This window comes from Myotis nattereri (genome assembly GCF_964212035.1).
Source record: "Myotis nattereri genome assembly, chromosome: 3".
Taxonomy (NCBI): domain Eukaryota; kingdom Metazoa; phylum Chordata; class Mammalia; order Chiroptera; family Vespertilionidae; genus Myotis; species Myotis nattereri.
The window spans coordinates 43,158,573-43,171,454 of record NC_138077.1 but is presented as its reverse complement, the minus strand read 5'-3'; the positions used below and the strand labels follow the sequence as shown (position 1 = coordinate 43,171,454).

General features: G+C 38.0%; 1 protein-coding gene across 2 annotated transcripts in view; it reads right to left on the bottom strand.

The window, feature by feature from the left end:
• VPS8 (VPS8 subunit of CORVET complex) overlaps positions 1 to 12,882 on the bottom strand; it is a 263,787-nt gene that overhangs the window by 243,438 nt on the left and 7,467 nt on the right. Inside the window, exons 2-3 of one of the 2 annotated variants that reach the window (XM_081086229.1) lie at positions 4,261 to 4,506; positions 3,396 to 3,464 (exon numbers count right to left, since the gene is read on the bottom strand). In XM_081086229.1, the coding sequence (XP_080942355.1) occupies positions 3,396 to 3,464; positions 4,261 to 4,413 (222 nt within the window). In that variant the 5' untranslated portion in view covers positions 4,414 to 4,506. Of the gene's footprint in view, positions 1 to 3,395; positions 3,465 to 4,260; positions 5,579 to 12,882 lie in introns of those variants that run through there. The other variant, XM_081086230.1, reaches the window with a different exon arrangement.

Sequence of the window (12,882 nt, the reverse complement as noted above, 5' to 3'; positions counted from 1 at the left end):
AGCACCAAAGCCCCACTGAAGCAAGTCCTGCTCCATGGACTTGCTTGGACTTGCACAGCAGTTATTTCACTGTAGTCGCAGCTGTCCTCACAGCCAATTGGTCTGGGGGATCAATCCCTCCCAGAGATGCCAACAGTAATCAAAGCTCGACTACAACAGGACAGTACACATAGCCACAAACAGGCAAACCTACAGTGTCCAGCTCAGGTGACTGGGGAAGCTGAGCCATTGGGAGCTAGAGGATACCTACTACACAAGGCAACTCCACCAACTCCAGGAGACAAAGCATATCTACCTCATATATAGAAACAAACACAGGGAAGCAGCCAAAATGTGAAGACAAAGAAACAGGTCGAAAATGAAAGAACAGAAGAAATCTCTAGAAAAAGAACTAAATTAAATAGAAGCAAGGAAACTGCCAGATTTCAAAACAATGGTTATAAGGATGCTCAAGGAACTTAATGAGGACTTCAAGGAACTTACTGAGAACATCAATGACATCAAAAAGGACCAGTTAGCCCTAACCCAGTGATGGTGAACCTTTTGAGCTTGGCGTGTCAGCATTTTGAAAAACCCTAACTTAACTTTGGTGCCGTGTCACATATAGAAATTTTTTGATATTTGCAACCATAGTAAAACAAAGATTTATATTTTTTATATTTATTTTATATATTTAAGTGCCATTTAACAAAGAAAAATCAACCAAAAAAATGAGTTCGTGTGTCACTTCTGACACACGTCATAGGTTCGCCATCACTGGCCTAACCGGTTTGGCTCAGTGGATAGAGCGTTGGCCTGCGGACCGAAAGGTCCCAGGTTCGATTCCGGTCAAGGGCATGTACCTTGGTTGCGGGCACATCCCCAGGAGGTGTGCAGGAAGCAGCTGATTGATGTTTCTCTCTCATCAATGTTTCTAACTCTCTATCCCTCTCTCTTCCTCTCTGTAAAAAATCAATAAAAATACATTTAAAAAAAAACCAAAAACCAAAAAGGACCAGTTAGAAATGAAGGATACCCTAACTGAATTAAAAAATAATTTACAGGGATTTGACAGTAGAGTAGAGGATTACAAGAATCAAATCATCGATTTGGAATATGAAGAAGCAAAAAACACCCAATCAGAAGAGCAAGAAGAAAAAAGAATAAAAAAATATAAAGACAGTATAAGGAGTCTCTGGGACAACTTCAAGCATACCAACATTCACATCCTGGTGGTGCCAGAAGGAGAAGCGAGGAAGCAACAAATTCAAAACCTATTTGAAAAAATAATGACAGAAAACTTCCATTATCTGGTGAAAAAAATAGACATACAAGTCCAGGAAGCACAGAGAGTTCCAAGCAAGATGAACCCAAAGAGGCCCACACCAAGACACATCATAATTAAAATGCCAAAGGTTAAAGACAAAGAGAGAATCTTAAAAGCAGCAAGAGAAAAACAGTTATCTATAAGGGAGCACCCATACGAGTGTCAGCTAATTTCTCAACGTTGTAGGCCAGAAGAGAGTGATAAGAAATAATCAAAGTGATGAAAAGCAAAAACGTACAACCAAGATTACTCTACCCAGCAAAGCTATCATTTAGAATTTAACACATTGTTTGCAGGTAGTTATCGCGCGCTAACAGGTGGCGTGGGCCATTTTTGCTAATTTTTTGCGCAAATGGCAACATTCAATAAAATTACGATAACTTTACATATTTATACGTTACCCGCATTCTACCGCTAGTCTATAAAAAACATATTAATACGTGTCCTGCGCTCTACTACACTGGTAGAACGTATAAATACGTAAAACGTATAAATACGTTTCCCACATACAATGTGTTAAGTCAGATAAAGAGTTTCAGAAACAAGAAAAAGCTAAAGGACCTCATCTCCACCAAACCAGTATTACATAAAATGCTAAAGAGTCTTCTTTAAGAAGACGGTCAAAAATATGAATAATAAAATGGCAATAAATACGTATCTATCAACAATTGAATCTAAAAATCAAAATAAATGAACAAGGAGTCTAATGAACAAAATAAACTGATGAATAAAATTGAACCAGAGACCTGGAAACATGGAACAGATGACAAATCTCAGAGGGAAGACTGAGTGTGTGTGTGTGTGTGTGTGTGTGTGTGTGTGTGCCGCGCGCGCAGCCGGGGGAGGGGGGAGATTCACCAAAGAACTTATATGCATACATGCATTTCCCATGGACATAAACAATAAATAGGGTGATGAAGGCCTGGGACAGGGTGGGATTTAGGTGGAGTGATGCAATGGGGGGGCGGGGGGGCAGTGCAATGTGGGGGGGGACATCTGTAATGCTCTCAACAATAAAAAGTTTTTTTTTAAAGTAACAGCAATATCAACTAATATAAAAATAGAAATAAAAGTCATGTGAGTAAAATGAAAGATACAATTCACAAAGAAAGTAGTTCCCATCCTATAATAAAGTGTTGGCTATTACCCTAAAAGTAGTATACGGAAAGAAGTAATAAAGACCAAGGCCCAACTCACTCAGAGCTGTGGGACCAGTGGGCATTTCTGTTGGGGAAACTTCGCATCATTATCTTTTAGAAAATACAACCAAGGATCTGAAATAGATTTATACATTAAAAAATAGAAGCTAAAACCTTCAAGGGAAGTCTTAAGTAAGTTTGTAAAAGATCAAGAAGACTGAGTTGAAGAATTGTCAGCAGATGCAGGGTATATTTCACAAACATGTACTTCCACAAAGTTCCTTTACAAAGTCTTTATATCGCCAATTCAGAAAAGGATAACATCATTTCAAAAGTCTGAGAAACTTTTTAATAGAGATAGTACTCATAAGATAAATTATGGAGGTTGTTTTTTCTTTATATAGAAGGATGATGAGGCACATTGCAAGGCTGCAGATGCTCTTTAGTATCAGAGGATGAGCTATTTGAATATCACTGGTAGCGATAATGTTATCATAATGTTATCATGTTAACATAATACAAATCTCAAAAGTGACATGAGTATTTCAACTCACTTAATAAAACATTTTTTTTAAATCTACCAAGTAGGAGGCATTGTACTGGGCACAAAGATGACCAAGACATGGCTTCTGCCCTTAAAAAGCTCACAATCTAGATCAGCACTGTCCAACAGAACTTTCTGCAAAGATAGAGATAGTTTGCATCTCTGCTGTTCACTATAGTAACCACTAGCTACATGTGGATTACTGAGCACTTGAAATGTGTCTTGTACAACTGAGGAATTAAATTTTTAATTCTTGTTTAACTGTAATTAATGTAAATTTAAAATGCCACATGTGGCTAGTGGTTCCCACATTGGACAGTGCAGATATTGATATATACTAGTATACTATAACTAATCTAGTAGTATTATAATCAATACCATAAAATGATCACTAATATATACTTACCTCATTTAGTATGCTTTCCAATGTTGGAGGAGTATCAACTTGAGGAATATCAAACTCCTTGTCATCAATCTAAATAGAGAAAAGAAATTAATGCTCACACAATGATGCTTTCCCTCTTACAATCATGTGTTTTAATTAATTTTGAACCATTAATTAAGAGACACACATACTACCAAACTGATCACACAGAAAGCAACTCAATAAAAATCCATGGTATAAGGATCAGGTCAAAAGACTACAGAATTGTTTCCTTTCCCATCCACCTATCAGTGATTATAAAGACAAATAATGCACTGACTACACCATCCTGACAGCCCTTTCCAGAAAGCTTCTGTTGAAGGACTTTGGCATCTGCTTTCTTAGATATGACAAAACAGCATGTTTTATGACAATCCCTAATTTTCGAGGTTTAGACATAAGTCATATAAGCTATATATACAAAGGTCTGACATTGCATTTGTTAGTCATTTAGTAAATGATGGTGAGATTAACTAGGTCAAACAATTTGTCATTAAATATTATTTGTCATTAAATATTCTCATGGGGGGGGGTGGGAATTACTATGTAAGAATTCTAAACCTACCACTAGCTCTATGATCTTAAGTTGTTTAATATAGTGGCACTTCAATTTCTTCTTTTATAAAATGGATTGTCAGAGTACTGTAAAGCTCAAATGAGAACATGTAATAAAGTATTTCATAAACTAAAATGAACTATACAAATGAAGAGTGATAGTATCTAATAAAACTGTATACAGACTCTTATTAATCCATGCAAAAATGATAGATTTAAAGTCTTTGATTATAAAGTACAGTCTAATCAACATTCCTGTCAAATTCATCACTTGACAAAAGTTGAATTTTACCAGATCATTTTTGAACTCCAGTTCCTTGTCCAGATCTATGTAGGAGAATTTCGAAAGTGAAGCTTCTAGATTGAAAGATTTATTCAGTTCTTCTTCAGTAGTCTTGGCACAGAGGCTCTGTTCCACATTTTCATGGTCTGGTTCATTTTCCATATTTACTTTTAAGAATTGTATTCAGTCAATCCAAGCAAGTTATTGTTTGTTTGTTTTTTTGGCCTTAAATCATGATGACCTGAATGATTATCTCTTTTCAAAAAAGAAAATATGTTATTTAGATTTCCTCAACTGGACATTCTGAAGACTTACTTGGTCAGACTTTTGGGAAACTTAATCATCTTGAATATAGGCAAAGGGAAATCAAAACTGGGATATGAGGTATGATATGGAGCTGGGTTTCTATGGGAGCATAAAGGAAGAACATCTAACTGAGGAGTCTAGGAAGGGACCCACCACCCGAAGTCATAAGTCTGGTGATAGTGACAGACTTGGGATAAACGCAGTCAAAGACCTGGTATTAATTAGATTTATGTTCCTAAGAGCATAAGGACAAACTGGTGCCAAAAGCTACAATTAACCCTTTCATCACATTCTTAAACCTCAGAGTAGATCTCCAGTTCCTCTGTAGATTAGCATATAGACCAAGTTTTTCACTGGCATCTATACAGGGCCACAGATCCCTCAGGGAGCCTTGGGTAGACACAAAGAGCCCAAAATGAATAGCTAGTCACTTAATATGATACTAGTAAAGCAAAGGGTTAAGATCTCTCAGGGTAGGTAACAATTTTGCTGAAATAAAATAATTCCACAACCAACTAGAGATTTCTAGAAAGAAAGCCAGTCATACAGAAACATGGACATTTTCAGGGGAAACTGAAATACTTTTTTAAAAAAAAGTGTGCACTTTTTTTTTTTTGTAGATTTCACAGCGCTAAATAATACAATCCTATATCAAAAAGAAACAGATGGCCAGGCTGGCGTGGCTCAGTGGTTGAGCGTCAACCTATGAACCAGGAGGTCACGGTTCAATTCCCAGACAGGGCACATGCCTGGGTTGTGGGCTTAATCCCCAGTAGGGGGCGTGCAGGAGACAGCCAATCAATGATTCTTGTTCATCACTGATGTTTCTATCTCTCTCTCCCTCTCTGAAATCAATAAAAATATATTTTTTAAAAAAGAAAAAGATAATTTTGTTTATTAACAAAATTGTCTAGCACGCAATTATCTGCAAAATTTCTAGAAAACTAAAAATATAGCCAGGAAAAAGTAATTATAGGTGTAGAGATTAAATTTACTTTTAAATGTTTTTAGTTTATGTTATAATTAGACTTCAATTGACCAAACTTTTAAAAATCCATCACTTAGCTCTACCTGCTTAGAATAAAGAAATAAAAATATGAAAACAGAAACAATGCCATAGTAATAATGATATAAAAACAACTCTCCCCACCAAACTCCTCTTACTCTTACTCTTGCCTTCACGTTCGTGAAGTAAAGGCAAAAGAAAAAAAAAAGAGCTGACAACCGCTGAGCCATTGAAAGAGCTAATGTTTTAAAGGGAATAGAGCATGTTGTTATTTTTTAAATACATAACATGCCCAAAATACAAAATGTTATCTAACTGGGCTCATTTTTTTGTTTAATTAGGCTCATTTTTTATTTATTTTATTTTTTCCATCACCATTAATTCCCCATTTTCCCATACTTACAATTAATTTCACTTCCTTCAGTGTTTCAGTTTCGTCACACTAAAAAAATTAATATCTACTATGTGTATGACTCATGAAGACTGTTTTTTTAAGGGCTGAAACCAATTTTTTCTAGCTAGTACATTTGGCATATTATCAAATACAGACTAATTTCTTTCACATGCCACAGAAGATAGACTCTAAGGCTTTTATAAAACACATGCTATTAAATATATTCCTAAAAGACATAATTGAGGGTACTCTGTATCTGGCAACATTAGAAAGTACCCTTCCAATCTCAGTTACTAAATGTACTGCTTCTTTTGCAATGAGCCAAATATGGTAGCAATATTAGCAATATTATATGCCTTTCTTCAAAGAAAACTGAGCTAGCTCATGAAAAGTTACTTCTTAATAAAGTTCACTCTTGTTTGTACTACTTAGCAAAAATTATTACAATTAGTCAAAGAATGTTTGCAAACATGCACAATCAAATTTATATTCAGTGATTCCTCAGGAAAGTTACTGAGATTTATTCATATGTGTATACTAGAGGCCCAGTGCACAAAATTTGTACACGGGGGGTGGGGGGGATGGAGGTCCCTCAGCCTGGCCTGCACCCTCTCACAATCCAAAACCGCTGGCTCCTAATCGCTTGCCTGCCTGCCTGATTGCCCCTAACCACTCGCCTGCCTGCTTGATCGCCCCTAACCACTCACCTGCCTTCCTGATCACCCCTAACTGCCTCTGCCTGCCTTCCTGATCACCCCTAACCACTCTGCCTGCCTGACTGATTGCCCCGAACTGCTCACCTGACTGCCTGCCTGAGCGCCCCTAACCGCTCACCTGCTTTCCTGATCACCCCTAACCACTCTGCCTGCCTGATCACAACTGCTCACCTGTCTGCCTGATCACCCCTAACCACTTGCCTGACTGCCTGATCACCTCTAACCACTCACCTACCTGCCTGATCGCCCCTAACCACTCCGCCTGCCTGATCACAACTGCTCACCTGTCTGCCTGATCACCCCTAACCACTTGCCTGACTGCCTGATCACCTCTAACCACTCACCTACCTGCCTGATCGCCCCTAACCGCCTCTGCCTCTACCCCAACCCCCACTGCCACAGCTTCATCTGGAAGGACATCGGAAGGTCATTCAGCTGTCCAGTCTAATTAGCATATTACGCTTTTATTATTATAGAAACACGCACTTAAATAGTAGAAAAGACCATAGAGAAAAAAAGAAAGCTTTTATATAACCTACAATGTTTCATTCTTCGCATTTGTCTTTCTAAAATAACTGAGAAAAGAGAACTTTTTTCTAGCTCTTTTTATATCTCCTACCTGGAATTAGAGGCTCACAGAACTGCTCAGTCAGCATCTCTGAACACCAATAAAAGAACATCGTCCTGCCATGCTAACCTACTTCATTTCCAACCTTCACCTCACTGAGCTCCGGTGATTGATGTGATGTGGTAGCAAAGTGAAAAGAACACAAGTCAAAGGGTCAATTAAAATCAGGCTTGAATCTAGACTTTACCAGTTCCTATCGGTAACCTTGGTCAATCTGTCTATCCTTTTGGAGCCTGTCTATTTCTACATCTGTAAGATGAACTTTACTGAGGCTCTTTGTGTTCTTTACACAGAGCAGCACCCCTTGTTCTGGAAAGGGCTCCTTCAAACCATGTGGTTCTTGTGGAGGCTGCCAATCAAAAATCTCAGAGGAAAGGCATGGGAGGGTAGATGGGTGGATGGGATAAGATCAACCAAAGAACTTGTATGCATATATGCATAATCCATGGACACAGACAATAGGAGGTGAAGGCCTGGAGCAGAGCAGGCTAGAAGGGATCAATGGGGGGTTGGGGAGGGGGGACATTTGTAATACTTTCAATAAAGATTTAATTTAAAAAATTAAAATAAAATAAAAAATTTTAAATCCCCTAGTAATAGAGATTGCCTAAAGTAACCAGAGTCCTTCACCAGGATTCATTAAAATGGAACTGGTGAGAAAGATCTATTGCCATTGTTCTCTAAACCAGTGGTTCTCAACCTTCTGGCCCTTTAAATACAGTTCCTCATGTTGTGACTCAACCATAAAATTATTTTCGTTGCTACTTCATAACTGTAATGTTGCTACTGTTATGAATCGTAATGTAAATATCTGATATGCAGGATGGTCTTAGGCGACCCCTGTGAAAGGGTCGTTCAACCACCAAAGGGGTCGCGACCCACAGGTTGAGAACCGCTGCTTTAAACAATGAGTAATAAGGCTGGGCAGCACCTTTCCCTGCCTCACCCTATTCTGCAGAAAAGGAGATCATTTATTCAGTACATATCAACCAAACACCTACTATGCATCTGTTACTGGAAATCTACCTCTACAGACACAATTTACATTCTAGGTTCAGATTCTCTAGCAAGAATTAAATCAACCCACAAACACAAGCTGGAAAGAAGAGGAAAGAGTGTCCTAATATCATTAAAGTCGCAAGTTTCCAATTTTCTATGAATTTAGCTCTGGAAGTTTGGATACATAAGCCAAAATACTCTCCCAATTTTCTTTTTTTGGTCACTCACAATTGAGAGTCCTGACTCCTAGGAATGCAACTACCTATTTTGCAAGAATAAATGATACAGTGACTGTAAAACATTTAAAATAATGCTTAGACACAGAATAGGCTTTCAAGAAATATTAGCTATTATCATTTAAAATTTCCTCAAAAATCTCCAAATTCTTTTAAAGTTAACGACCCTGAAACAAGAGCCAGTATTTTGTTATGATGTAGCCCACACTAAGCTATCAAAAGAATACCTTATCAGAAGGATATGCTTCTAATATAATATTAGAAGTTTATTCATGAGATGAGTTGTGGGGTTTTGCCTAAGACTAGCACAGCCTCCAGCAAAGTGATACGCACACTTAATAAAAACTTAATTATGAGAAGTATCTTATACTACTAACTCATTCTAAAAATATGTCTTTTTTTACATCAACATCCTCTTTTGTCACTAACCAGCAGTTTTTCCTTTCTTTATGTCAATAAATGTTTCCAGCCCAAATACTAGTAGACCTGCTAAATCGAAAGATCACAATGCTCATTTTTTTCCAAAAGAAGAGTTCACCAGAGCAGCTTCTATAAACTTTTTAGAAACTGAGTGTGCCTGAACCTACCTGTCATAGGCAGAATAACAGTGCCCAGTGATGCCCTTTCTAATCCCCAGAACCTCTGACTGTTACGTGTCAAAAGGGATCAGCAGTTTTGATTAAATTCGGATTTTGAGTTGGGATATTTTCCTGGATTATCTGGTGGGCCCAATGGAATCACAAGGGTCTTTAGCGGTGGAAAAGGGAGGCAGAAGAATGTCAGAGGACGAGATGTGACAACAGAAGATGCTATATTGTAGGCTTTGAAGATGAAGGAAGGGTGCCAGAAGACAAGGAATTCACTCAGTCTTTAGAAGCTGCAAAAGACAAGTAGGGGATTCGCTCCTGTGGCAGAAGAACCCAGCCCTGCCACAGCTTGAATTTAGCCTACGAAGACTGGTGCTGGATTTGTGAATCACAGAACTGGACAGTAATAAATCTATGTTTTAAGCTACTATATTTGTGGCAATTTGTCACATTAACAATAGGGAACAAATATACTAACAAATTTCAATTATTTGTTAGTAACATCTTCAACATTCTGAAATACTAACCCCTCCCTTGTTACTTGGTATTGCCCAAATATTCATTGAGCAAGCTTTTCATTTCAATATGCAGAACAATGGTGAAATGCTTAATATATGACACTTAATATTACACACTTGATGCTGATACTGTCTTCAGAAAACACTTAAGTGCTATCTCAGTGCGGAGGTTGGCAGTAAACTACTGATAATTTCCTCTTGAAATACAATCCTACAACTAGTTCTTCACCTAATCATTGGGTAATCTAGTGTTTTTATCATTCTTAAGGCAATGCAATGCCAGACAGTTTCTGCAGACAACATGACAGGTAACCTCAATTGTCTTAGTCTCTCCCAGAACGAAGTCAAATTAATATGACAGGAAATGTATGTCACAGAATCATGATCTCATGATCACCCAGTATGTTGTCCTCTTCTCAGTGCTGATAAACTAATATTTTAATAGTTCAGACTTAAAATTATCTGACACCTTGGGAGCTCATACAACTTAACAAAAGGAAGATAAACAATCTAATCAAAAATGGGCAAAGGACCTAAATAGACACTTTTCGAAAGTGGACATACAGAAAGCCAAGAGACATATGAAAAAATGCTCAAAGTCACTAATCATTCAAGAGATGCAAATCAAAATGACAATGAGGTACCATCTCACACCTGTCAGAATGGCTATCATCAACAAATCAACAAACCACAAGTGTTGGTAAGGATGTGGAGAAAAAGGAACTCTCATATACTGCTGGTGGGAATGCAGACTGGTGCAGCCACTATGGAAAACAGCATGGAGTTTTCTCAAAAAATTAAAAATGGAACTCTCATTTGACCCAGTAATCCCACTTCTAGGAATATATCCCAAGAAATCAGAAACACCAGTCAGAAAGAATATATATACCCCTATGTTCATAGCAACACAATTTACAATAGCTAAGACTTAGAAACAGCCGAAGTGCCCATCAGCAGATGAGTGGATTAAAAAACAGTGGTACATCTACACAATGGAATACTATGCTGCTGTAAAAAAAGAAAGAACTCTTACCATTTGCAACAGCAAGGATGGACCTGGAGAGCATTATGCTAAGCGAAATAAGCCAGTCGGAGAAAGATAAATATCACATGCTCTAACTCATTTGTGGAATATAATGAAAAACATAAACTGATGAACAAAAATAGATGGAGACATAGAAGCATTGATCAGACAGTCAAACCTCAGAGAGAAGGCAAGTGAGGGTGGGAGGGGGAATGGTAAGAGATCAACCAAAGAACTTGTATGCATGCATATAAGCATAACCAATGGACACAGACAAGGGGGTGCGGGGGCTGGGCTGGGCTGGGGGACAGGATCAGGTGGGGAGAGGTCAATGGGGGAAAAAGGAGACATATGTAATACTTTCAAAAATAAAGAATTTAAATAAATAAATAATAAAAGATTATCAGACATCTTGATAGTTCCTAAGGTTGTTCCCTCTTAATTAATAAGGTTCTTCCCAACTAATTAATAATAGATTCAAGGACCATTAAAAATATATATACATATAAATAATATAAACAGCAATGGCCCCATTATGACATTGGCCAACTGAATAATAACTCTAGAATGTGACCTAGATTAGGACAGGTTAATGTGGAACTCTTTCAACAGTTTTGTTGTTGTTGTTTGCTTGTTTTTTTATTTTGGCAAACATTCCCAACTGTTCTCAAGTGCCAGGATCCTAGAACTTTTCACATTACAGTGAAATCAAATCAAGTGTGTGGTTTTGTTTTTTAATTTACTGTATCCCAGAAAACTATCACAAAACCATGATATGCAAACAAGTTTACATGCCAACTTTGTTTCTAGCTTTCCCAATCCAAGTTTTTTTCTTCCATTTACTTCGTTTTGCTTTGTCTTCTTGTGGTTTTGTAAAAAAAAAATACAATAGAGGATTAACTTCTGTTAGTTTTCTACTGTATTTCTTGGGTAAATGGACTCATTTTTTTTTCTCAATGTCTCCCCATTCACAATACAGACCAGGCAAAGAGCCTGAGCTGAGGTGTATATGGGGTAAGTTTACTCTGCCTCCTATTTCTGTACAGTCAGTGTAAGAACACAGCCTGTGGTAAGCACCAGGAGGCCTAGACTCATTTTTAAGAGCTCCCCAATGCCTACAGGATAAAATTCCTAATTCTAAGCATATGATTCCAGACATCATATGAGCTGGCCCTACTTTCCCTTACAACTAAACTCGCTATTTGAATTCAGTGCTTCAAGAATAGCTTCTACTTTCTCTCCATGTCTACTCACTCTACTTGACCTTCCCTTTCCTTTTCTTCTAAAATTTATCTAAGTTCCTTCTTTCCTTCCTCCTTCTGGACAACTTCCTTCCCCCAAGCATCCTCTAAATCCAGAATGCGTATCTTCTTTAGAACAGTGCCATGCCACTTTCCTCATATTGATTCATTAGTTAACGTACCATGTGACTATGTCTTTTCTCCCCAGCTATACAATAAAAGTGGGACCATGCTTCTTTGTATACTCCACATCACCGGGCTCACTGGCTTGCTTAGCTATGTAAACATTCAATAAATATTTGCTGATTAGCACAGAAACTGGAAGATGGGAAAACACCTGTCTTACAAATTAAATACATGTTTTATTACCTGTAACTGCTAAGCTTCAGAGGATACTGTCTCACAGATTATAGGAATCTATGCCTTAATAAGCCAAGGTATAACTGAGTTCTACCTTTATTTATTCAGCCTTATCAACTACTGCTGATCATATTCATCCTTCAGATAGCAGCTAAAACTTTGATTCCAAAAGAACCTTTTTTGTCCTGCTCAACTACCAGGTAGACTAGGTTCCCTGTTAATATGTACTTATATTTTTCTCTTTTATTACACTAACTAGAGGCCTGATGCATGAAAATCATGCAAGAGTAGGCCTTCCTTCCCCTGGCTGCCGGCACCAGCTTCCCTCTGGCACCTGGGACCTGAGCTTCCCCAAGCTTCTCTGCGGCAGGCACCCAGGACCCAGGCTTCCCTGCAGCCGCCAGCAGGCAATCGGGACCTGGGCTTCCCTCACAGCCCCGGCTTCATCAAGAAGGTCATCCAGAAGGATGTCCGGTCTAATTAGCATATTACACTTTTATTATATAGGATTATGTCACAATCATTTTTTCAGTGTCTGAACCACCATTCCCTTCCCTCTTTTGGAATGCAGGTTCCAGGAGAGCAAAGATCTGTCTTTTTCACCATTGTATTTCCA